Here is a 25,016-nt window from a genome sequence, read left to right on the forward strand (position 1 = left end):
GAAGGGACAATGTAAAAAGAAGTGAGTAGGATCTTCAACTGGGTGGCCACAAGTACAGGCAAGGTTGTCTTTAAGGTGGGAATTAAATAAGTTACTTGCAGAGTTTCTTAGTTGACACAAGATTATGTTTGCCTTTCTGTTACCGTAATATTTAAAAGTATCAGTGCATTGTGAAAGAGGATTGATAACAGGCTGTGACAAAAATGCTTTTTTTATTGCATAAATGGATGTCAATGAGGGAAACAGACAGGATGGGTCGTTCCATTCAGTCAAAGTTTTGGAAAGAAACTAGTGCTATATTGACGAGTTCTTGCAAGGGACACATCAAACAACCTATTATGTATGGTCTGTAATGCTGTGGAATACGAGTCTGGTCTGTAATGGTGTAGAATATGAGTCTAGTCTGTAATGGTGTGGAATATGAGTCTGGTCTGTAATGGTGTAGAATATGAGTCTAGTCTGTAATGGTGTGGAATATGAGTCTGGTCTGTAATGGTGTAAATATTAATCTAGTCTGTACTGGTGTAGAATATGAGTCTAGTCTGTAATGGTGTGGAATATGAGTCTGGTCTGTAATGGTGTAGAATATGAGTCTAGTCTGTAATGGTGTGGAATATGAGTCTGGTCTGTAATGGTGTGAATATGAATCTAGTCTGTACTGGTGTAGAATATGAGTCTAGTCTGTAATGGTGTGGAATATGTGTCTGGTCTGTAATGGTGTGGAATACGAGTCTGGTCTGTAATGGTGTAGAATATGAGTCTAGTCTGTAATGGTGTGGAATATGAGTCTGGTCTGTAATGGTGTAGAATATGAGTCTAGTCTGTAATGGTGTGGAATATGAGTCTGGTCTGTAATGGTGTAAATATTAATCTAGTCTGTACTGGTGTAGAATATGAGTCTAGTCTGTAATGGTGTGGAATATGAGTCTGGTCTGTAATGGTGTAGAATATGAGTCTAGTCTGTAATGGTGTGGAATATGAGTCTGGTCTGTAATGGTGTGGAATATGAGTCTGGTCTGTAATGGTGTAGAATATGAGTCTAGTCTGTAATGGTGTGGAATATGAGTCTGGTCTGTAATGGTGTGAATATGAATCTAGTCTGTACTGGTGTAGAATATGAGTCTAGTCTGTAATGGTGTGGAATATGTGTCTGGTCTGTAATGGTGTGGAATATGAGTCTGGTCTGTAATGGTGTAGAATATGAGAAAAGAATGTAAAGCTTCTGAAAAACAGTCACATCTTTAAATCTGTAATAGTCTGTGGTGTAGAATATGAGTCTAGTCTGTAATGGTGTGGAATATGAGTCTGGTCTGTAATGGTGTAGAATATGAGTCTAGTCTGTAATGGTGTGGAATATGAGTCTGGTCTGTAATGGTGTGAATATGATTCTGTAACTGGTGTGTGTACTGGTGTAGAATATGAGTCTAGTCTGTAATGGTGTGGAATATGAGTCTAGTCTGTAATGGCGTGGAATATGAGTCTGGTCTGTAATGGTGTGGAATATGTCTGTACTGGTGTAGAATATGAGTCTGTAATGGTGTGGAGTATGAGTCTAGTCTGTAATGGTGTAGAATATGAGTCTGGTCTGTAATGGTGTGGAATATGAGTCTAGTCTGTAATGCTGTGGAATATGAGTCTGGTCTGTGATGGTGTGGAATATGAGTCTAGTCTGTAATGGTGTGGAATATGTGTCTGGTCTGTAATGGTGTGGAATACGAGTCTGGTCTGTAATGGTGTAGAATATGAGTCTAGTCTGTAATGGTGTGGAATATGAGTCTGGTCTGTAATGGTGTAGAATATGAGTCTAGTCTGTAATGGTGTGGAATATGAGTCTGGTCTGTAATGGTGTAAATATTAATCTAGTCTGTACTGGTGTAGAATATGAGTCTAGTCTGTAATGGTGTGGAATATGAGTCTGGTCTGTAATGGTGTAGAATATGAGTCTAGTCTGTAATGGTGTGGAATATGAGTCTGGTCTGTAATGGTGTGGAATATGAGTCTAGTCTGTAATGGTGTCGAATATGTGTCTTGTCTGTAATGGTGTGGAATATGTGTCTGGTCTGTGTGAGTCTGTAATGGTGTGGAATATGTGTCTGGTCTGTAATGCTGTGGAATATGAGTCTGGTCTGTAACGCTGTGGAATATGAGTCTTGTCTGTAATGGCATGGGATATGAGTCTAGTCTGTACTGGTGTAGAATATGAGTCTGGTCTGTGATGGTGTGGAATATGAGTCTAGTCTGTAATGATGTGGAATATGAGTCTGGTCTGTAATGGTGTAAATATTAATCTAGTCTGTACTGGTGTAGAATATGAGTCTAGTCTGTAATGGTGTGGAATATGAGTCTGGTCTGTAATGGTGTAGAATATGAGTCTAGTCTGTAATGGTGTGGAATAATCTGAGTCTGTAATGGTGTATATGGTGTGAATATGAATCTAGTCTGTACTGGTGTAGAATATGAGTCTAGTCTGTAATGGTGTGGAATATGTGTCTGGTCTGTAATGGTGTGGAATATGTGTCTGGTCTGTAATGCTGTGGAATATGAGTCTGGTCTGTAACGCTGTGGAATATGAGTCTTGTCTGTAATGGTGTGAGATATGAGTCTAATCTGTAATGGCATGGGATATGAGTCTAGTCTGTACTGGTGTAGAATATGAGTCTGGTCTGTAATGGTGTGGAATATGAGTCTAGTCTGTAATGCTGTGGAATATGAGTCTGGTCTGTGATGGTGTGGAATATGAGTCTAGTCTGTAATGATGTGGAATATGAGTCTAGTCTGTAATGCTGTGGAATATGAGTCTTGTCTGTAATGGTGTGGAATATGAGTCTGGTCTGTAATTGTGCTAGATACAGGAGTTTTGTATCAGGTTTATCATGGACATATTGAACCAACTTTGAACTCCAGGCTTCAGTTTTGTGTCATGTTTATATGGAGAACTATGCTTTGAATTTAGGAAGACTGAGATTGGCAAGAGTGGAGCTCCTTGTAGGCTGAAATTGACTGAATTTGAACTGAATGTATTGAAGTGTAAAATAAGATTTTAGTACAAGTTGGGTAAAATCACAGTTAAGATCAAACTGGAGACAAACACTGCTTTGAATGAATTTCAGCAAAAGTTTATAAAATTCATTAATTAATTCAAATACACTAAAACTAAAGCTGAAGAAATGATAAAATACAGATAGGAGCACATATCTTACATGTAGTGTTTATAAGTAAACTAATCATGTATAGCTCCCTTTGCTCGCATCATTCTTATTATTTCTTCAGGGGCAAGTTCCCTGAAAAAAATCGTGCACAGCGATATCAAATGTGTATCATAATCAGTTATAACACTCACCATAGCTGTAGTGTGATTATCACTTACTACAACAGTCACCATAGCAACAGTGTGATTATCACTTACTACAACAGTCACCATAGCTGTAGTGTGATTATCACCAATTACATCAGTCACCATAGCAACAGTGTGATTATCACTTACTACAACAGTCACCATAGCAACAGTGTGATTATCACCTACTACAACAGTCACCATAGCTGTAGTGTGATTATCACCAATTACATCAGTCACCATAGCAACAGTGTGAATATCACGTTCTGCAACAGTCACCATAGCAACAGTGTTATTATCACCTACTACAGCAGTCACCATAACAACAGTGTTATTATCACCTACTACAGCAGTAACCATAACAACAGTGTGATTATCACCTACTACAACAGTCACCATAACAACAGTGTTATTATCACCTACTACAACAGTCACCATAGCAACAGTGTGATTATCACCTACTACAACAGTCACCATAGCAACAGTGTGAATATCACCTTCTACAACAGTCACCATAGCAACAGTGTTATTATCACCTACTACAGCAGTCACCAAAACAACAGTGTTATTATCACCTACTACAGCAGTAACCATAACAACAGTGTGATTATCACCTACTACAACAGTCACCATAACAACAGTGTGATTATCACCTACTACAACAGTCACCATAGCAACAGTGTGATTATCACCTACTACAACAGTCACCATAGCAAAAGTGTGAATATCACCTTCTACAACAGTCACCATAGCAACAGTGTGATTATCACCTACTACAACAGTCACCATAGCACCAGTGTGATTATCACCTACTACAACAGTCACCATAGCAACAGTGTGATTATCACCTACTACAACATTTAGCATAGCTGCAATGTGATTATCACCAACTACACAAGTCAATCTACAGTTAAAAAAATCACTTCTCTTTTTGCTAAGAAATGAGACTATCATTAAAACTGACGAATGTTCCCCTAAAACGACTTTATTGGACACAAAATTTTAACAAAGTGTCATAACTCTGTAATTAAGGGGTTGCAGGCCCCGACATTGGTATACTGCATTTAGTATGACCAACGTATCCATCAAGTTCCATGATCCTAGTTTTAATGGAAGCAAAATTAAACTCATGAAACAAAATTTTGACAAAGGTCAATAATTCTTTAATCACTGGCTCTGTCTACACTGCACCTTCCTCTTGTATGACAGATGTATATATCAAGTTTCAATATCATAGTTTAATTTCAGACAAAATAATGCTCCAGACAAGTAATTTTAACAAATGGCGAGAATACTTGTACACAGCACTTTGTCTTCATACCACCAATGTATACACAAAGTTTCATTATCCTACCTTGAATGCAAGTTATGCTCAGAACAATAATTTTTTAAACAAAGGGCAATAACTCTGTAGTTAAGAGGTTGTTGGTCCTAACAATGTACAATGTATACACCAAGTTTCATAATATTTGCTTGACCATGGACAAAGTCATGCTCCATAAATGAAAAGGAAAAGACAAGGTGGCCTCTAAATGCTCCCCACGAAACTTTGGGAGAATAAAAACGATCATGTGAAACAGAAATAACCAAACGAATTAGACTTTAATGATTTGAGATATAGAAGTCCTCATATCATGTTTTTTCATTTTTTTATACATACCCAGGAAGTCTCTGAATGGATGTTGTTGTATCAGATAGGGGTGGAGTCAGTGGAGTGATACGCCTCCTTGATCTCACACCCTGATCTTCCAATTCATAATCATCACAGTCAATGATCAACTGGTCGTCACCTGGTGGGAATATAGAACAGTTCATAATCATCACAGTCAATGATAACACGTCACCATGCTGGTCGTCACCTGGTGGTATCACTGGTGGGAATATACAACAGTCATCACATCAAGCAACTGGTGTGATTATCACTTACTACAACAGTTCATAATCATCACAGTCAATGATCAACTGGTTGTCACCTAGTGGTTGTCACCTGGGTGGTCGTCACAAGGTGGGAATATAGAACAGTTCATAATCATCACAGTCAATGATCAACTGATCGTCACCTGGTGGTCGTCACCTGGTGGGAATATTGAACAGTTCATAATCATCACAGTCAATGATCAACTGGTCATCACCTGGTGGTTGTCACAAGGTGGGAATATTGAACAGTTTATAATCATCACAGTCAATGATCACCTGGTGAATATGGTGGTCGTCAACTGGTCACCATAGCAACAGTTTATTATCACAGTCAATGATCAACAGCAGTCACCATGGTGGTGTTATTATCACCTACTACAGCAGTAACCATAACAACAGTGTGATTATCACCTACTACAACAGTCACCATAACAACAGTGTTATTATCACAGTCAATGATCAACAGTCACCATAGCAACAGTGTGATTATCACCTACTACAACATAATCACCATAGCAACAGTGTGAATATCACCTTCTACAACAGTCAATAGCAACAGTGTTATTATCACCTACTACAGCAGTCACCAAAAGAACAGTTCATAATCATCACAGTCAATGATAACCATAACAACTGTGTGGTTGTCACCTAGGTACAACAGTCACCATAACAACAGTGTGATTATCACCTACTACAACAGTGGGAATATAGCAACAGTTCATAATCATCACAGTCAATGATCAACAGTCACCATAGCACCTGGTGTGAATATCACCTTCATAACATCACAGTCAATGATCACCATAGCAACAGTGTGATTATCACCTCACAGTACAACATCACCATAGCACCAGTGTGATTATCACCTACTACAACAGTCACCATAGCAACAGTGTGATTATCACAGTCAATGACAACATTTAGCATAGCTGCAATGTGATTATCACCAACTACACAAGTCATAATCATCACAGTTAAAAAAATCACTTCTCTTTTTGCTAAGAAATGAACTATCATAATCATCACAGTCAAATGATCAATGGTTGTCACCTGGTAAAACGTCACTTTGGTGGACACAAAATTTTAATCAACAGTCAATGATCAACTCTGTCACCTAAGTGGTTGTCACCTGGGTGGTCGTCACAAGGTTGGAATACTGAACAGTTCATAATCATCACAACAATGATCAAGTTCACCATGATCCTGGGTTCGTTGGTGGGAAGCAAAATTCATAATCATCACAGTCACAAAATTTTGTCAAAGGTCAATAATTCTTTAATCACTGGCTCTGTCTAACTGCACCTTCCTCTTGTATGAACACTGTATATCATCACAGTCAATGATCATAGTTTAATTTCAGACACCTGGGTGGTCGTCACAAGGTGGGAATTTTAACAAATTCATAATCATCACAGTCAATGATCAACTGTCTTCTGGTGGTCGTCACCAATGAACACTTCATAATCACACAAAGTTTCACCTGGTGGTCGTACCTGGTGAATGAACACTTCATAATCATCACAGTCAATGATCAACTGGTTGTCACCTGGTGGTCGTCACCTGGGTGGTCGTCACCTGGTGGGAATATAGAACAGTTCATAATCATCACAGTCAATGATCAACTGGTCATCACCTGGTGGTCGTCACCTGGTGGGAATATCGAACACTTCATAATCATCACAGTCAATGATCAACTGGTCGTCACCTGGTGGTCGTCACCTGGGTGGTCGTCACAAGGTGGGAATATAGAACCTGTCATAATCATCACAGTCAATGACCAACTGGTCATCACCTGGTGGTCGTCACCTGGTGGGAATATTGAACAGTTCATAATCATCACAGTCAATGATCAACTGGTCGTCACCTGGTGGTCGTCACCTGGTGGGAATATAGAACCCGTCATAATCATCACAGTCAATGATCAACTGGTCATCACCTGGTGGTTGTCACAAGGTGGGAATATTGAACAGTTCATAATCATCACAGTCAATGATCAACTGGTCGTCACCTGGTGGTCGTCACCTGGTGGGAATATAGAACAGTTCATAATCATCACAGTCAATGATCAACTGGTCGTCACCTGGTGGTCGTCACCTGGTGGGAATATTGAACAGTTCATAATCATCACAGTCAATGATCAACTGGTCATCACCTGGTGGTCGTCACCTGGTGGGAATATAGAACAGTTCATAATCATCACAGTCAATGATCAACTGGTTGTCACCTAGTGGTCGTCACCTGGGTGGTCGTCACAAGGTGGGAATATAGAACAGTTCATAATCATCACAGTCAATGATGGTCGTCACCTGGTGGGAAGGTGGGAATAGAACAGTTCATAATCATCACAGTAATCAACAGTTCATAACCATCACAGTAAATGATCAATTGGTTGTCACCTGGTGGTCGTCACCTGGTGGTCGTCACCTGGTGGGAATATAGAACAGTTCATAATCATCACAGTCAATGATCAACTGGTCGTCACCTGGTGGTCGTCACAAGGTGGGAATATTGAACAGTTCATAATCATCACAGTCAATGATCAACTGGTCGTCACCTGGTGGTCGTCACCTGGTGGGAATATTGAACAGTTCATAATCATCACAGTCAATGATCAACTGGTTGTCACCTGGTCGTCGTCACAAGGTGGGAATATAGAACAGTTCATAATCATCACAGTCAATGATCAACTGGTCGTCACCTGGTGGTCGTCACCTGGTGGGAATATAGAACAGTTCATAATCATCACAGTCAATGATCAACTGGTCATCACCTGGTGGTTGTCACCTGGTGGGAATATTGAAAACTTCATAATCATCACAGTCAATGATCAACTGGTCATCACCTGGTGGTTGTCACAAGGTGGGAATTTTGAACAGTTCATAATCATCACAGTCAATGATCAACTGGTCATCACCTGGTGGTCGTCACCTGGTGGTCGTCACCTGGTGGGAATATAGAACAGTTCATAATCATCACAGTCAATGATCAACTGGTCGTCACCTGGTGGTCGTCACCTGGTGGTCGTCACCTGGTGGGAATATAGAACAGTTCATAATCATCACAGTCAATTATCAACTGGTTGTCACCTGGGGGTCATCACAAGGTGGGAATATTGAACAGTTTATAATCATCACAGTCAATGATCAACTGGTCGTCACCTGGTGGTCGTCACCTGGTGGGAATATAGAACAGTTCATAATCATCACAGTCAATGATCAACTGGTTGTCACCTGGTGGTCATCACAAGGTGGGAATATAGAACAGTTTATAATCATCACAGTCAATGATCAACTGGTAGTCACCTGGTGGTCGTCACCTGGTGGGAACACATAGTGAAGACATGGTCAGTGCCTTATGAAATAAGCTGTATTTTGGTGTGGATGAAGAAATAAAAGCTCTAGCTGTTCCGAACCACAATGCAGCTTATATTTCAAGACATTGGCCATGTATTCCAACTATCCTGCAACATTGATTACAATACAATAACAGTCTTCAATATTTATAAACTTCTTCAAACTTGCCATATCGCTTTCTTCTTTTGTCCTTTTTCTTTTTCTTCTTTTTCATCTTCCTTACATGTGTGTCATCATCACCTTCCTCAACTGAGATGTGATCAACAGGATATCTATTCCTGACCTCACACACAGGAGGGGTCAACGGATCAGGGCCCCCTCGGAATGGTTCTGGATTCTCCACTGGCGGCTGACCGTTACGGGTAGGTAACGGTACAGGCTGTTGTGACTCTTTTCGACTATTTTCTGTATTTGGTTCCTCGTCTCTGTGTATTTACAAAAGTGGGAAAGAAATTTCACAATGATTCTTTGAATCAACATTGGAATTAAGCCAAGAGTCATTTCTACTTCATCACAAAATCACACATTTCATTTCAGTAATAATCACCATAATTTTAGTATGCAAATACAGTACCTACACCCATCTTTGTATCCCTACAACAAAAGATTCAAACAATCCCACCCTCCCTACGATCCATTAGCCATCACAGCAGGAACATAGAGTGATCTCCCTTTCTCTGACCTTTATGGCTGCCGACGAGTGTGGAGGTGTCTGAGTGCTTTCCATTACTCCTTCTCTTTGTACTGCTATTGTTGTTTGAGTATATTGTTACTTCCTGAGTCTGTAAACCCATCTCCCAACAAGTATTGGCATATGTTTATTTTGACCGTTTTTCCGGCCGTGTTTTCCTCCACATCTTTGAGTGCGTGACCACGTGTCCCGTCGTTTGGATTTTCGTGAAGTTGAAATTTGTTTTCTTGCTGCTTCGTTGGCCGTTTTGTATGACCATTTCTTTTTTGGCAGTGCAGTCTTGCTGCGTACATTAGGCTTTGTACTCTCATTCGTAGTTTTTTGAGCCTGACCCTGACTGCACAGTCGAGGGTCGAATTGGCCGGTAGCTCCCGTGTGTCGACGGTGTCACCATCGGGTAGGGACTTCCGACTGCCGGTCACTGATTCGTTCAGTGATCCCGACGCGCCAGGTGGTGTTGTTGGTGGGGGCCGCCTTGACTCCAGACCTGTACTTTCATGTGCAGGTTCTGGGGCCACAGATTTCTTGTCAGGGTTGTCTGTGGCTACGGGGATTAGTGATGCACAGTTCACTAATCCTTGCATCAGCGTGGGGCCTGTTTATCTAGCGCTCACAGGTTGCTGGATTCTGGTCAGTACCGGTCCAGTCCAGAGTTCCCTGTGGAGGGGTACCCAGGGGGTTTCCCCCAAGAGGTTAGGTTTTCAGGCCAGGCGTCTGGTTTCCAGTCACCTTTTCCTCCGAGCTCTGGGTATACGCGTGCCCGCGGGCATTCAATCCTGGGCCACAGATGGTTCTGGGTACCAGCAGTATCCCAGTCGTTACAGACTTAGCCCGTACACGTCTGGGCGTCCACCTGGTGGGAGTGGCGGCCCATCCATGTTTTTCGGACAGGGTGGCCAGCCCCAGACTTAGGCGGGCCATGTTGGCCAGTTCTGGGGTCACTCCCAGCCCGTGGGACCATTCCCATTTCCTCAGGGGTTTGGGTTTAACCCTATGGGTTTTCCCTCTTGGAATCCCAAGGGGTTGGTCTCTCCCTCTAGGAGATGGTTAAGCAGTTCAGAATCCCCCCAACATTTTACTACTTCAGGGGCCTTGTCTGCTAGTCCTAAGAAGGTTTGCCAGACCTTAGGACTTCCGCCTCCCGCACGGACCCGTTGATCTCCAAGTTTCAGGGGTCGGCTTGGGGTCTTAGACCTAAACCTACAGCCACGGCGGTTAGGCGCTCTGCATCTTAACACTGTATGGAAGAGCCTCACTCCCTGGAGTTGGCTCCTCTGATGGCCCCTGTTCCTCCCACAGAGATTTTGGTCCCTATCGAGGAGGAGATGGATTTTGAGGGCGCGGACATGGCAGAGGTAGACAATGTTGTTCATCTTTCTCCTGGGTGCTCGGATATTGACCCATCAGAGTCGTCTGATGACGACCCTACTGGTTAGGAGGGTTCCCATGGGAAAGATGGCCCCGAGGCTGCTGAAGCTGAGACTCAGCATGCTCTGTCTGGGATGCTTGCCCTCGGGCCGATGTCTCTCGTATTCTTGAGGCAGAGGTTTGCCCACCACCTTCTCCGTTGTTGATTCCCAAGTCCATCACCCTTTTAGGTTCTTTGGTGGCCTCTCGGGCATCTGGTCAGTCAGATTGGTCTCTGATTGAAAGCAATATCATGTCTTCAGCTCTGGCCACTGCCCGGGCTTGGGTTATGGAGAAGATTTCTTCCTCTACCCATGTTCCTGGGTTTGCTGGACTGCAACTTGGTGTTGGTGATCTGTCCGAGGTTTCTGCAAACGACTATGCCACACATGATGGGCAACTAGCCTCTCAACCAGCTAGGCTGGAATCGAGAGTGGACCAGGTGGTGTTCGGTGCTAAGGAACACCACAAGATGGAGAGAATGTTGTGTCTGTCCATCCAGATTCTGTCGTATATAGACTACCTGACAGTTTGTCTATAAAGGGTGTCCAACTTGCCTGAGGGTTGGTTATCTGAGGCAAAACAGGCCTGAATATGGCTTTGAGAGCATCGGCGGCCTTGCAGGTCTCCTTGCTCTCCAACGTTGTGTTGGCCAGACAGTTTTCAGTATTGGGTATAAAGGCTTGGGCTCTGGACACCCTATCTCTGGACTGGGACAGGATGTATGCATATACATTCCCTCCCTTCAATCTGATGGGCAGGGTGTTACAGAAGTTTCGAGAGCATCACTGCTCCTTACTTCTGATAGCCCCTCTGTGGCCGAGGCAACCTTGGTTTCCGGAGCTCTTGTCTTTTCTGGTAGAGGAGCCCTTGGCTCTTCCCACCAGACTGAATCTCCTTCGCCAGCCTCAGTCCAGAATGACACACTCTCGACCAGAGATCCTCCACCTTCACGCATGGAGGCTATCTCTGGAAGCCTCGCCAAGGCTTTTCTCCAGAGGTGTCAGATCGCATTGTGCGATCAATCAGGGCTTCCTCTTCTGCCATCCACCAGTCACGTTGAAAGATCTTCTATGATTGGTGTGTCGGCAGGGAGGTTGATCTGTTCGAAGTGTCTGTGCAGTTGATTGCGGATTTCCTACTCTCTCTGTTTAGGAACCACAATCTGGCACCTGGCACTATCGCTGGCTATCATACAGCTATTGCCGGTGTCCTTGCTTTTTCATGGCAGGGAAGAGATAGGTTCGTCCTCCTCTCTTTCTACCCTCATCAGAGGCTTCGCTCTGGATAGACCAAGAGTGCGGCAGCTGGCCCCACAGTGGAATCTGGCCTTGGTGCTAGATTCCCTGACTAGGGCTCCTTATGAGCCTCTGAAGTCGGCCTCGTTAAAGTTTGTTATTTTCAAGGCAGTCTTCCTTTTCGCTTTGGCCTCTGGACATAGGAGAGAGGTCCACGCCTTGTCGTCGCTCCCATCAAACAGGGACAACGAGATATCTCCTCCCAGTCAGTTTCTAGGTGGGTTTGCCAGGTGATTAAGCATGCTTACGAGCATTCTGATGATCAGGCTCGGGTGAGAGTGAAAGTGCGGGCTCATGAGGTCAGGGCCCTCGCTGCGTCCTGGGCCCTTCTCAATGGATCCTCCTTTCAGGAGATCATGTCTGCAGCATTCTGGCGGGGCGGGGGGGATACCTTCACAGATTTTTATCTGTGATCCCTAGTTCCCACTCAGAAGGCCTGTATTTGTTGGGACCTCTGGTGGTGGCACAGTCAGTGGCTGTGCCTCCTTGTTAGGCCCGGGGAATGTCTTTCCGTACGGTGGCATGTGGGTACACCTGCTCCTACACGGGGAGGTCCCTTCCTACTCTTTGGCACTCTGTTCTCCCTTCCTACTACTTTGGTTGTTCTAGTCACCACTACAGTAAGACGAATTTGCATACTAAAGTTATGGTAATTATTACTGAAATGAAATTGAGGTTTTTTCATGTAAAACCAATTTTCATGAGGTGATACTTACCATAACTTTATGGAGTCCCACCCTATCCTCCCCTCTTCCTTATCTGCCTGGCTGCACCTATGTGGGGTGCTCCATATACCAAAGTTATGGGAAGTAATACCTGGTTTTACATTAATCTGTAGGTTGATCTATTTCATGATCTTGGATCTTAAAAACCACTTTCTCATACATATGTTTACAAGGTAGTCATATCATGGACTAAAAACAGAAACACTACCTGTAGGTGGGTTCTGAAAGTTCTGTAGGTCCACCATCACCTCCATCACCATGACTTTGACGACGTCGGTACTCTTCCTCACTAACCATACATATAAACAAGTATTCATCAAAAGATTTCATAACTGATTCTATCCAAAAAAATGAATTCATAATGTCATAAATTTGACTTGTTTATATAGGGCACACACAACACCAGTCATGTTTATATAGAACACACATAACACCAGTCACATTTATATAGAACACACATAACACAAGTCATATTTATATAGGACACACATAACAACAGTCATGTTTATATAGGACACACATAACACCAGTCATGTTTATATAGGGCACACATAACAACAGTCATGTTTATGTAGGACACACATAACACCAGTCATGGTTATATAGGACACACACATAACACCAGTCATGTTTATATAGGACACACATAACAACAGTCATGTTTATATAGGACACACATAACAACAGTCATGTTTATATAGGACACACACAACACCAGTCATGTTTATGTAGGACACACATAACAACAGTCATGTTTATGTAGGACACACATAACAACAGTGATGTTTATATAGGTCACACATAACACCAGTCATGTTGATATAGGACACACATATCACCAGTCATGTTGATATAGGACACACACACATGGCACCAGTCATGTTTATATAGGACAGACATAACACCAGTCATGTTTATATAGGACAGACATAACACCAGTCATGTTTATATAGGGCACACATAACAACAGTCATGTTTATATAGGGCACACACAACACCAGTCATGTTTATAAAGGCTACTGAATCTACACCATAGGAAACCGAGGAGCTTCTTATAATCTTATTTTCAAAGTAGGAAAACAGGATTATTTCAGGACAATACTACAGTATTTGTAAGTATATCAAGAGATGTTGGTAATACACTTACAATATATATATGTAACTGATATATTTGTATATAATTGAGTTGATTGATATAAACTACTTATACAATGGTAACTTAATGATACGCCTGATATATAAGTGTTGATAGGTACTTCTAGAGTAATGATATCCAGGTGAAATAATGTATGATATTTCTATAAACACCAGAACAACAAACCATAGGTTGTAAGATAAAGCACACACTACCAGCTACACACATTATTCAACGATGAGTCTAGTTTTCTTGAAAATTTACACTCCATTACTCAGTTAATACCAACACATTCCACAGCTTTAAACAGACTAAAATTCTTGTAGGAGTTATGTCTTAATTGTAGAAATAAACCATAACAGCACTCCACCTAGTATACCTGTAAATCGCCAATCCAATGCATTCAGACAACTCTGATCTGTTACACACACAGATAGTTAGAAATATCATATAGTTATCATTTTGATTACCGATAAAATACTTTTGGTATCATGAAAAAAGTGTCCTTGAATAGTTCCATGCTAAAGAGAAACCCTCGGATCTCAATCACACTAAAGTTATAATATGCAGGATCTTCAATCATAATGTAAGTTTCATAACATCTCTTCTTTTATTATCAACATTACATTAAAGATAAACTAGCTCAGTTCAACAAAGTTAATGGAAATACCCTTGGCCAATTCAAAATTAGATTTTCTAAATACACACCTTTTGATGATGTTCTGAAGCAGAGCCTCTTTCAAAGTTTCCTTCTCATTATTTCTATCATTCTCTAATATCTCTGCCAGCTGGTGTGTCCTCTGTAATGAATCAATTTAGATATTAATCATCTATCATACAGACCATCATTTACAAGACATTAAATTGAAATTATCTGTACTTGTTAAAAGATTTCATGCTATATATTTTCATAGCCTCATTTATTTCATTGGTTATCTCCCCTTGCTATATGATTATTAATATATATATCGTACTATGTGTTTATCTCCCCTTGTTATGTGATAATTATATATACAGTACAATGCGTTTATCTCCCCTTCCTATACAATTATTATGTAAACAGTAATATGTGCTCATCTCCCCTTGCTATGGAAGTATTGTATATACAGTAGTATGTGTTTATCTCTCCTTGCTATATAATTATTTTATATACAGTACTATGTGTTTATCTCCCCTGGCTATATAAGTATTACATATACAGTACTATGTGTTTATCTCTCCTTCCTATACAATTATTATATATACAGTACTATGTGCTTATCTCCCCTTGCTATATAATTATTATATATACACTACTATGTGTTTATCTTCCCTTGCTATATAATTATTATATATACAGTACTATGTGTTTATCTCTCCTTGCTATATAATTATTATATAAACAGTACTATGTGTTTATCTCCCCTTGCTATATAATTATTATATATACAGTACTATGTGTTTATCTCCCCTTGCTATATAATTATTATATATACAGTGCTATGTGCTTAATGTGGTCCTCCTTTGATATAAGAGTTTCTCATATGTAATCAAGGGAGTTTCAAGAGTTAGTGACAAACTGAAGTTAAATCTAAAGATGTAAATCAGAATATGATTAATAACAAGTCCTAGTAGTTGTCGTGTTACAAGTTAGAAACTATCATCTATAAACTTTTCTTTATACAAGTGAACCAATTAAGCTGGAAACCTTAAGTGGCATGTAGAATCATTACAAAAATGGCATCACTTCCTTTATAAGAAACATATATCTGATGGATGTTATATATTTATGATATGTACGTATGATAATAATGAACAAATATTGAACTGTTGATAAACTGAGGGACAATATTATACAGAAATATGATTTTTGATAGATTTGTGTATTGAGTGTTAAATCTAAAACTAACTAAAGATAGAAAGGTCAAGTGTTACAGTGAATTGCAAAGCCTGGAAGATAGATAATAAGGATTATCTTCAAAAATACCATATTTCAGGTTAATACAGTAACCTGTTAGGAACTCTCGTACCCGAAGTCATGTTTAGTAAAAGACAAACAAAGTATCATAAATGCTAACAATGAATATTACACAATATCATCAAAATTTTTGTCAACTTTATGAATTTTGATTATAACAGAAATGATCTACCTATCATGATTTACCGTAAAATACATAGATCCTGGGGTTCCTTACTGGATGTGAGGGGAATATAATAGATCATTATATTTGATGTTGCTGTGTTTTCATTAAATACTCTAACATGTAAGTCAAAGCTGGACAGGATTTGTGAGAAAAAAAAAATGATATTAATTAATTGTTGAACTCAATATCCAAAACAAGAAAAAAGTAAAAAATTTGAATGTGTATATGACAACAATACAGTACTCCCTCCAGTATCTTGGGCAGCTTGTGTGTTTTCTGTATAAATGAACACAGAACTATTCTTAAAGACCAATTATACTGTGTATACACCTAAAATATCCGTACTAGGCTATAATCAATTATCATAGAATAACAACTGTCTATATAGTTTTGTTGACCCTCATTATCAAACATTTATATATTTCATTGAATGGATGCATATAAACAAACACAATTAGTCCTAATGCAAGATCGGTAAAATATCACAAAAATAAATACCGGTGTTATGACTATCTAAATGACTTATCTCCCCTTATCATGAGTAAGAATAAGCAGGCATCAATAAATTCATGACAATATATGATAAAGCAATAAAAAGTTATCACAGTAAGCATTCAACCAAGCCACAACAAAGTGTTAGAAACAGTAAGTACTTCGTACCAAAAAAAAGGTTTAATGTGACTTTTTAAACTCAAAACTCAATGACATGTAGGGAATAGACTTAAATTAGAATGTGGTAATTACATAACTTGATATATAATCAATTCATTCATATTTAATTAACCAATTCCTACATTGGGAGAATACATGTTCTAGTTAAATGTTTGAGATTAAATATTTCATCAACATTTATATTCGTTTTACTTTAACATCAATTATCATTAATGAAGACTTTTAATTGATAGAGATTTTGAAGAATTATTCAATTGGATTATATGTTTGATTTGACCAGTAAGTAGCCAAATGTTACTACTGCACAGGTCCAGTGTCACCAGTTGGTGTGAGAGAGACACCCCAGTCAGGTACAAAGCACAAAGAAAAACAGCAAAAGTATATATTTAATTAATTAAGTAATTAATAAATTTGATAAAAACTTCACAGAAACCATGGCAATTTCAGGGACTAATATTGTGTTATGCTACAGATCAATTGACAGCTACCTTTGCTATCATTCCAAAATACTCGACCAACTCAAACTGTCTAAGATCAAATTAGAATCTGGAAGAAATGGACAGGAACCATTATTGTCTTTTTATCATCTATTTACCTATCCATAACAGTATGTTTAAATAATTTTAACTGAGATAATACTAGGGATATGGACCTACAACTACTGTTTGACACCTAGAAAATATGTCATTACAGTAATCACCAATAAGCCCACCCTTACCTGTATAGAATCATCAATTAAAAAAGTATCATATAAAGTACCTCTCATATCATGTTCATTGAAATAGCCACCAGCTACTACCAGGGAATCCCATTTAAAAATAGCATTGACTGTTCATAAGTGATTTTTTTTTAGAATTCAGATTATAAGATAATCTTCAGACACTAGAGTTTGGAAAGATAGATAGACAGACAAATGGACAAATATGTGGATTCTGACAAATGGACAGACAGATGGATGGAGATTGTAATGGAACATCCACATGTCTGAGGATTGTAAGTGTGAAGAAACCACCACATAAAAAGCCAATCAATCTTACCCAGTGTTGGTGCTGTTTTTTAGGCAAAGAAATAAATTATCACAAACAACGAAAAAAAAAAAAAAAAGAAAAACAATAAAAAACAAGATAAGCAACAACATAAAATTTCTAACAGTAAATTATCTCTCTGTACCATCTCTGTATCCAAAGACAATACGGGGTGTACAATTTACCAGTAAATTATCTCTCTGTACCATCTCTGTATCTAAAGACAATATGGGTTGTACAATTTACCAGTAAATTATCTCTCTGTACCATCTCTGTATCCAAAGACAATACGGGCTGTTCAATTTACCAGTAAATTATCTCTCTGTACCATCTCTGTATCCAAAGACAATACGGGCTGTTCAATTTACCAGTAAATTATCTCTCTGTACCATCTCTGTATCCAAAGACAATATGGGTTGTACAATTTACCAGTAAATTATCTCTCTGTACCATCTCTGTATCTAAAGACAATATGGGTTGTACAATTTACCAGTAAATTATCTCTCTGTACCATCTCTGTATCCAAAGACAATACGGGCTGTTCAATTTACCAGTAAATTATCTCTCTGTACCATCTCTGTATCCAAAGACAATACGGGCTGTTCAATTTACCAGTAAATTATCTCTCTGTATCCAAAGACAATACGGGCTGTTCAATTTACCAGTAAATTATCTCTCTGTACCATCTCTGTATCCAAAGACAATATGGGCTGTTCAATTTACCAAAGCCAACCAAATTCGGAGACCATGTCATTCTTTGATCCAATTCATATTTAAACCACAAAGACTTGATAGGACTTGTATATTTCTACTTCAATATCATATTTGTTTAAAAACTTAATGTTTATAACAATGGGAAAGCTTATGGAATAGTTACACAGAAAAACGCTGGAAAATTCCGTAAGTAATCAGGAAACTGTTCACCCAAGTTGTACAAGTGGCTCACTCCTGATACTTGTGGTAGGATACAGAGCATGTGTACAGGTGACAGGTAAACACAATCATATAAATACAGTGACATTTACACAAAATACAAGTACTTAAATCTAAGACATAGAGCAGAGTCCATGAACATTTTGATACAAATTATACCAATTTCACAATCTAACAACATCTAAGTTCTATTTAATGGAGATGATGCACTTTCATTTGACATCCAATTACAACAACAATTTAAGGCAATAAAAAAGAACAAAGCTGACAATCAAATCTTAATGGTCAACGACAACATCTATCTACAAAAGTAAATTTTATGATATTTCACTGATAAATTTGATGTAGATTTAGAGACAGTAAATCAACTCAGCAATCAGCCATTTTTTTTCTAGAAGTGAAGAAATTTTTTTGTATTAGTTTTATCTACAAGCTTGCCATTTAATGATGATCTGGGTTAACTTGTAAAGCCACTACAACAAATGCTTGCTGATATCTTACCACTATTAATACTGATTGAGTTTTCTAATGCTTACAATAAATAGCTTGTCTACCTGCTTTTACTATGAACAAACATGCCTAATATATCAGATACAGGGGGCTTACTGTACAATATATTGACTGGCTGGGAACACTGAAGGATTCATCACTTACCTTTCTCATCATGAGGGCCACATCATCAGGAACATCAGGAATGAAATACGCCAACAAAAATTTGATGGCAAATACTATATGCTGAAATCAGACAGAAACATTTATCTATCATATTACAACACCATTGAGAGATAACTGAGTATGGATTTTGATAACATGATTACTGTATTATATTGTTACACCTGTGTCACACCTTTACTGTATTCTATTGTTACACTTGTGTCACAACTTTACTGTATTCTATTGTTACACCTGTGTCACACCTTTACTGTATTCTATTGTTACACCTGTGTCACACCTTTACTGTATTCTATTTATACACCTATGTCACACCTTTTACTGTATTCTATTCTTACACCTGTGTCACACCTTTACTGTATTCTATTGTTACACCTGTGTCACACCTTTTACTGTATTCTATTGTTACACCTGTGTCACACCTTTACTGTATTCTATTGTTACACCTATGTCACACCTTTTACTGTATTCTATTGTTACACCTGTGTCATACCTTTACTGTATTCTACTGTTACACCTATGTCACACCTTTACTGTATTCTATTGTTACACCTATGTCACACCTTTTACTGTATTCTATTGTTACACCTATGTCACACATTTTACTGTATTCTATTGTTACACCTGTGTCACACCTTTTACTGTATTCTATTGTTACACCTAAGTCACACCTTTACTGTATTCTATTGTTACACCTATGTCACACCTTTTACTGTATTCTATTGTTACACCTATGTCACACCTTTACTGTATTATATTGTTACACCTATGTCACACCTTTACTGTATTCTATTGTTACACCTATGTCACACCTTTTACTGTATTCTATTGTTACACCTGTGTCACACCTTTACTGTATTCTATTGTTACACCTGTGTCACACCTTTACTGTATTCTATTGTTACACCTATGTCACACCTTTTACTGTATTCTATTGTTACACCTGTGTCATACCTTTACTGTATTCTATTGTTACACCTATGTCACACCTTTACTGTATTCTATTGTTACACCTATGTCACACCTTTTACTGTATTCTATTGTTACACCTATGTCACACCTTTTACTGTATTCTATTGTTACACCTGTGTCACACCTTTACTGTATTCTATTGTTACACCTATGTCACACCTTTTACTGTATTCTATTGTTACACCTATGTCACACCTTTTACTGTATTCTATTGTTACACCTGTGTCACACCTTTACTGTATTCTATTGTTACACCTATGTCACACCTTTTACTGTATTCTATTGTTACACCTGTGTCACACCTTTACTGTATTCTATTGTTACACCTATGTCACACCTTTACTGTATTCTATTGTTACACCTGTGTTACACCTGTTTCACACCTTAACTGTATAATATTGTTACACCTGTGTCACACCTGTTTCACACCTTTACTGTATTATATTGTTACACCTGTGTCACACCTTTACTGTATTCTATTGTTACACCTGTGTCACACCTTTACTGTATTCTATTGTTACACCTATGTCACACCTTTTACTGTATTCTATTGTTACACCTGTGTCATACCTTTACTGTATTCTATTGTTACACCTATGTCACACCTTTACTGTATTCTATTGTTACACCTATGTCACACCTTTTACTGTATTCTATTGTTACACCTATGTCACACCTTTTACTGTATTCTATTGTTACACCTGTGTCACACCTTTACTGTATTCTATTGTTACACCTATGTCACACCTTTTACTGTATTCTATTGTTACACCTATGTCACACCTTTTACTGTATTCTATTGTTACACCTGTGTCACACCTTTACTGTATTCTATTGTTACACCTATGTCACACCTTTTACTGTATTCTATTGTTACACCTGTGTCACACCTTTACTGTATTCTATTGTTACACCTATGTCACACCTTTACTGTATTCTATTGTTACACCTGTGTTACACCTGTTTCACACCTTAACTGTATAATATTGTTACACCTGTGTCACACCTGTTTCACACCTTTACTGTATTATATTGTTACACCTGTGTCACACCTTTACTGTATTCTATTGTTACACCTGTGTCACACCTTTACTGTATTCTATTGTTACACCTATGTCACACCTTTACTGTATTATATTGTTACACCTGTGTCACACCTTTACTGTATTCTATTGTAACACCTATGTCACACCTTTTACTGTATTCTATTGTTACACCTGTGTCACACCTTTACTGTATTCTATTGTTACACCTGTGTCACACCTTTACTGTATTCTATCTTTACACCTATGTCACACCTTTTACTGTATTCTATTGTTACACCTATGTCACACCTTTTACTGTATTCTATTGTTACACCTGTGTTACACCTGTTTCACACCTTTACTGTATTCTATTGTTACACCTGTGTCACACCTTTGCTGTATTCTATTGTTACACCTATGTCACACCTTTTACTGTATTCTATTGTTACACCTGTGTCACACCTTTACTGTATTCTATTGTTACACCTATGTCACACATTTTACTGTATTCTATTGTTACACCTATGTCACATCTTTTACTGTATTCTATTGTTACACCTGTGTCACACCTTTACTGTATTCTATTGTTACACCTATGTCACACCTTTTACTGTATTCTATTGTTACATCTGTGTCACACCTTTACTGTATTCTATTGTTACACCTATGTCACACCTTTACTGTATTCTATTGTTACACCTGTGTTACACCTGTTTCACACCTTTACTGTATAATATTGTTACACCTGTGTCACACCTGTTTCACACCTTTACTGTATTATATTGTTACACCTGTGTCACACCTTTACTGTATTCTATTGTTACACCTGTGTCACACCTTTACTGTATTCTATTGTTACACCTATGTCACACCTTTTACTGTATTCTATTGTTACACCTGTGTTACACCTGTTTCACACCTTTACTGTATAATATTGTTACACCTGTGTCACACCTGTTTCACACCTTTACTGTATTATATTGTTACACCTGTGTCACACCTTTACTGTATTCTATTGTTACACCTGTGTCACACCTTTACTGTATTCTATTGTTACACCTATGTCACACCTTTACTGTATTATATTGTTACACCTGTGTCACACCTTTACTGTATTCTATTGTAACACCTATGTCACACCTTTTACTGTATTCTATTGTTACACCTGTGTCACACCTTTACTGTATTCTATTGTTACACCTGTGTCACACCTTTACTGCATTCTATTGTTACACCTATGTCACACCTTTTACTGTATTCTATTGTTACACCTATGTCACACCTTTTACTGTATTCTATTGTTACACCTGTGTTACACCTGTTTCACACCTTTACTGTATTCTATTGTTACACCTGTGTCACACCTTTGCTGTATTCTATTGTTACACCTGTGTCACACCTTTACTGTATTCTATTGTTACACCTATGTCACACCTTTTACTGTATTCTATTATTACACCTGTGTCACACCTTTACTGTATTCTATTGTTACACCTATGTCACACCTTTACTGTATTCTATTGTTACACCTGTGTTACACCTGTTTCACACCTTTACTGTATAATATTGTTACACCTGTGTCACACCTTTACTGTTTTCTATTGTTACACCTGTGTCACACCTGTTTCACACCTTTACTGTATTATATTGTTACACCTGTGTCACATCTTTTACTGTATTCTATTATTACACCTGTGTCACACCTTTTCTGTATTCTATTGTTACACCTATGTCACACCTTTACTGTATTCTATTGTTACACCTGTGTTACACCTGTTTCACACCTTTACTGTATTATATTGTTACACCTGTGTCACACCTTTACTGTATTCTATTGTTACACCTGTGTCACACCTGTTTCACACCTTTACTGTATTATATTGTTACACCTGTGTCACACCTTTACTGTATTCTATTGTTACACCTGTGTCACACCTTTACTGTATTATATTGTTACACCTATGTCACACCTTTACTGTATTCTATTGTTACACCTGTGTTACACCTGTTTCACACCTTTACTGTATTATATTGTTACACCTGTGTCACACCTTTACTGTATTCTATTGTTACACCTGTGTTACACCTTTACTGTATTATATTGTTACACCTGTGTCACACCTTTACTGTATTCTATTGTTACACCTGTGTCACAACTTCACTGTATTCTATTATTACACCTGTGTCACACCTTACACTTGTATCATAAACTACACTTGATGTCACAAACAGATTAATAAGTCTCCACATAAATGTGTATTACGTTGTTAGTGCTATGTAGTATATGCAAAGCTAATTTACGCTCGGTAAACATTACCTCAAAGCCAATGGCAATCCAGAGTTGTGTAACAATGTCGTACTGCTGTCCCCAACTTGAGGTGAAAGCGATTATGAACCCATTAGATACCACACCACATACATTCACAACTTGGAGAATGGTAAACCAGGTTCCTACAAGATAAACCAAACATTAGTTATGACCCTGACATAATTACCATTGCCTGTACTTCATTGATTGGTACAATCTCTTCACTAAAGAAGTTGGAATTCCAATTCTTTTATTCGATTCAATTACATACATTTCCCATGTAAGCTAAGAATCAGAAATGCATCTTGATATTTTAATTACAATGTCACTTGAAAGAAAAATCATATATAAAGGTACCACTGGAGTGAGAATCTAGGACAGAAAATTCCAGTAATGATCAAGAACTGTTTGAGATTTCCTGGTCTAAAGATCAAAGAAGCACATGGACTGTGATATCTGTATCACAATGAAAACAAATTCAAACATTTCATGAATAACATCAGACACCAGAATCTTGTGATATTATCCTTATTAACTTGTTTTTTTCAAGTGTACAATCTAATGGCCTTGGTCTCTCACCTATTCTACAGCTAATGAATAGAAGAATAAAACATATGTTAATGTCATATATATATATGTTTCATCTGAACAATGTCATTACCCTTTATCCCAGCCCCTTAATGGTCAAGTATTAAATCATGATTCATGGCATTTCAAAATTCAGAAGATGTTAATCATGATTCATGGCATTTCAAAATTCAGAAGATGTTATCTTAAGATATTATAACATTTTGCTGTTGTCACCTAGCCACAAAAGACAGGATGATAGCCAATCAGACTGTAGCAGATATTGCACACATTGGCTGAACCATAAATATACATATTTATATCTATGTAAACAATGCAATATAGACAAAGAAATGTATTGACCATCACTTTAGTGCAACAACTGATAAGTATACTGTACCGATATCTTGTGCCACCATGGCTATTGGTCGACGATACCACCATAACATCCGCTTAGCATCCACACGAATATCGATTACCAGAGTCAACAGAGCAATGAGGGGAGCCAGGGGCAAAGAGGCAGCAAACAGCTGTAGGTATATAAATATAACATTGTGAGGGGAGCCAGGAGCAAAGAGGCAGCAAACAGTTGTGGGTATATAAATATAACATTGTGAGGGGGGTACTGGGGGCAAAGAGGCAGCAAAGAGCTGTAGGTATATAAATATAACATTATGAGGGGAGCCAGTGGCAAAAAGGCAGCAAACAGCTGTAGGTATAGAAATATAACATTGTGAGGGGATCCAGGGGCAAAGAGGCAGCAAACAGCTGTAGGTATATAAATATAACATTGTGAGGGGCGTACTGGGGGCAAAGAGGCAGCAAACAGCTACAGGTATATCAACATAACATTGTGAGG

The 25,016-nt window shown here is 38.5% G+C and overlaps 1 protein-coding gene across 1 annotated transcript in view; it reads right to left on the reverse strand.

Annotated features, from left to right (window-relative positions):
• Positions 1 to 25,016, reverse strand: part of LOC132557770 (anoctamin-10-like) — a 69,489-nt gene that overhangs the window by 4,104 nt on the left and 40,369 nt on the right. Inside the window, exons 14-21 of the mRNA XM_060222296.1 lie at positions 24,558 to 24,687; positions 23,600 to 23,733; positions 19,268 to 19,348; positions 17,693 to 17,704; positions 14,569 to 14,660; positions 12,934 to 13,014; positions 8,773 to 9,029; positions 4,995 to 5,124 (exon numbers count right to left, since the gene is read on the reverse strand). Of these exons, the coding sequence (XP_060078279.1) occupies positions 4,995 to 5,124; positions 8,773 to 9,029; positions 12,934 to 13,014; positions 14,569 to 14,660; positions 17,693 to 17,704; positions 19,268 to 19,348; positions 23,600 to 23,733; positions 24,558 to 24,687 (917 nt within the window). The remainder of the gene's footprint in view (positions 1 to 4,994; positions 5,125 to 8,772; positions 9,030 to 12,933; positions 13,015 to 14,568; positions 14,661 to 17,692; positions 17,705 to 19,267; positions 19,349 to 23,599; positions 23,734 to 24,557; positions 24,688 to 25,016) is intronic.

Source organism: Ylistrum balloti, unplaced genomic scaffold (assembly GCF_031769215.1).
Source record: "Ylistrum balloti isolate Yb309-2 unplaced genomic scaffold, AGI_CSIRO_Ybal_v1 Utg370720, whole genome shotgun sequence".
NCBI lineage: Eukaryota > Metazoa > Mollusca > Bivalvia > Pectinida > Pectinidae > Ylistrum > Ylistrum balloti.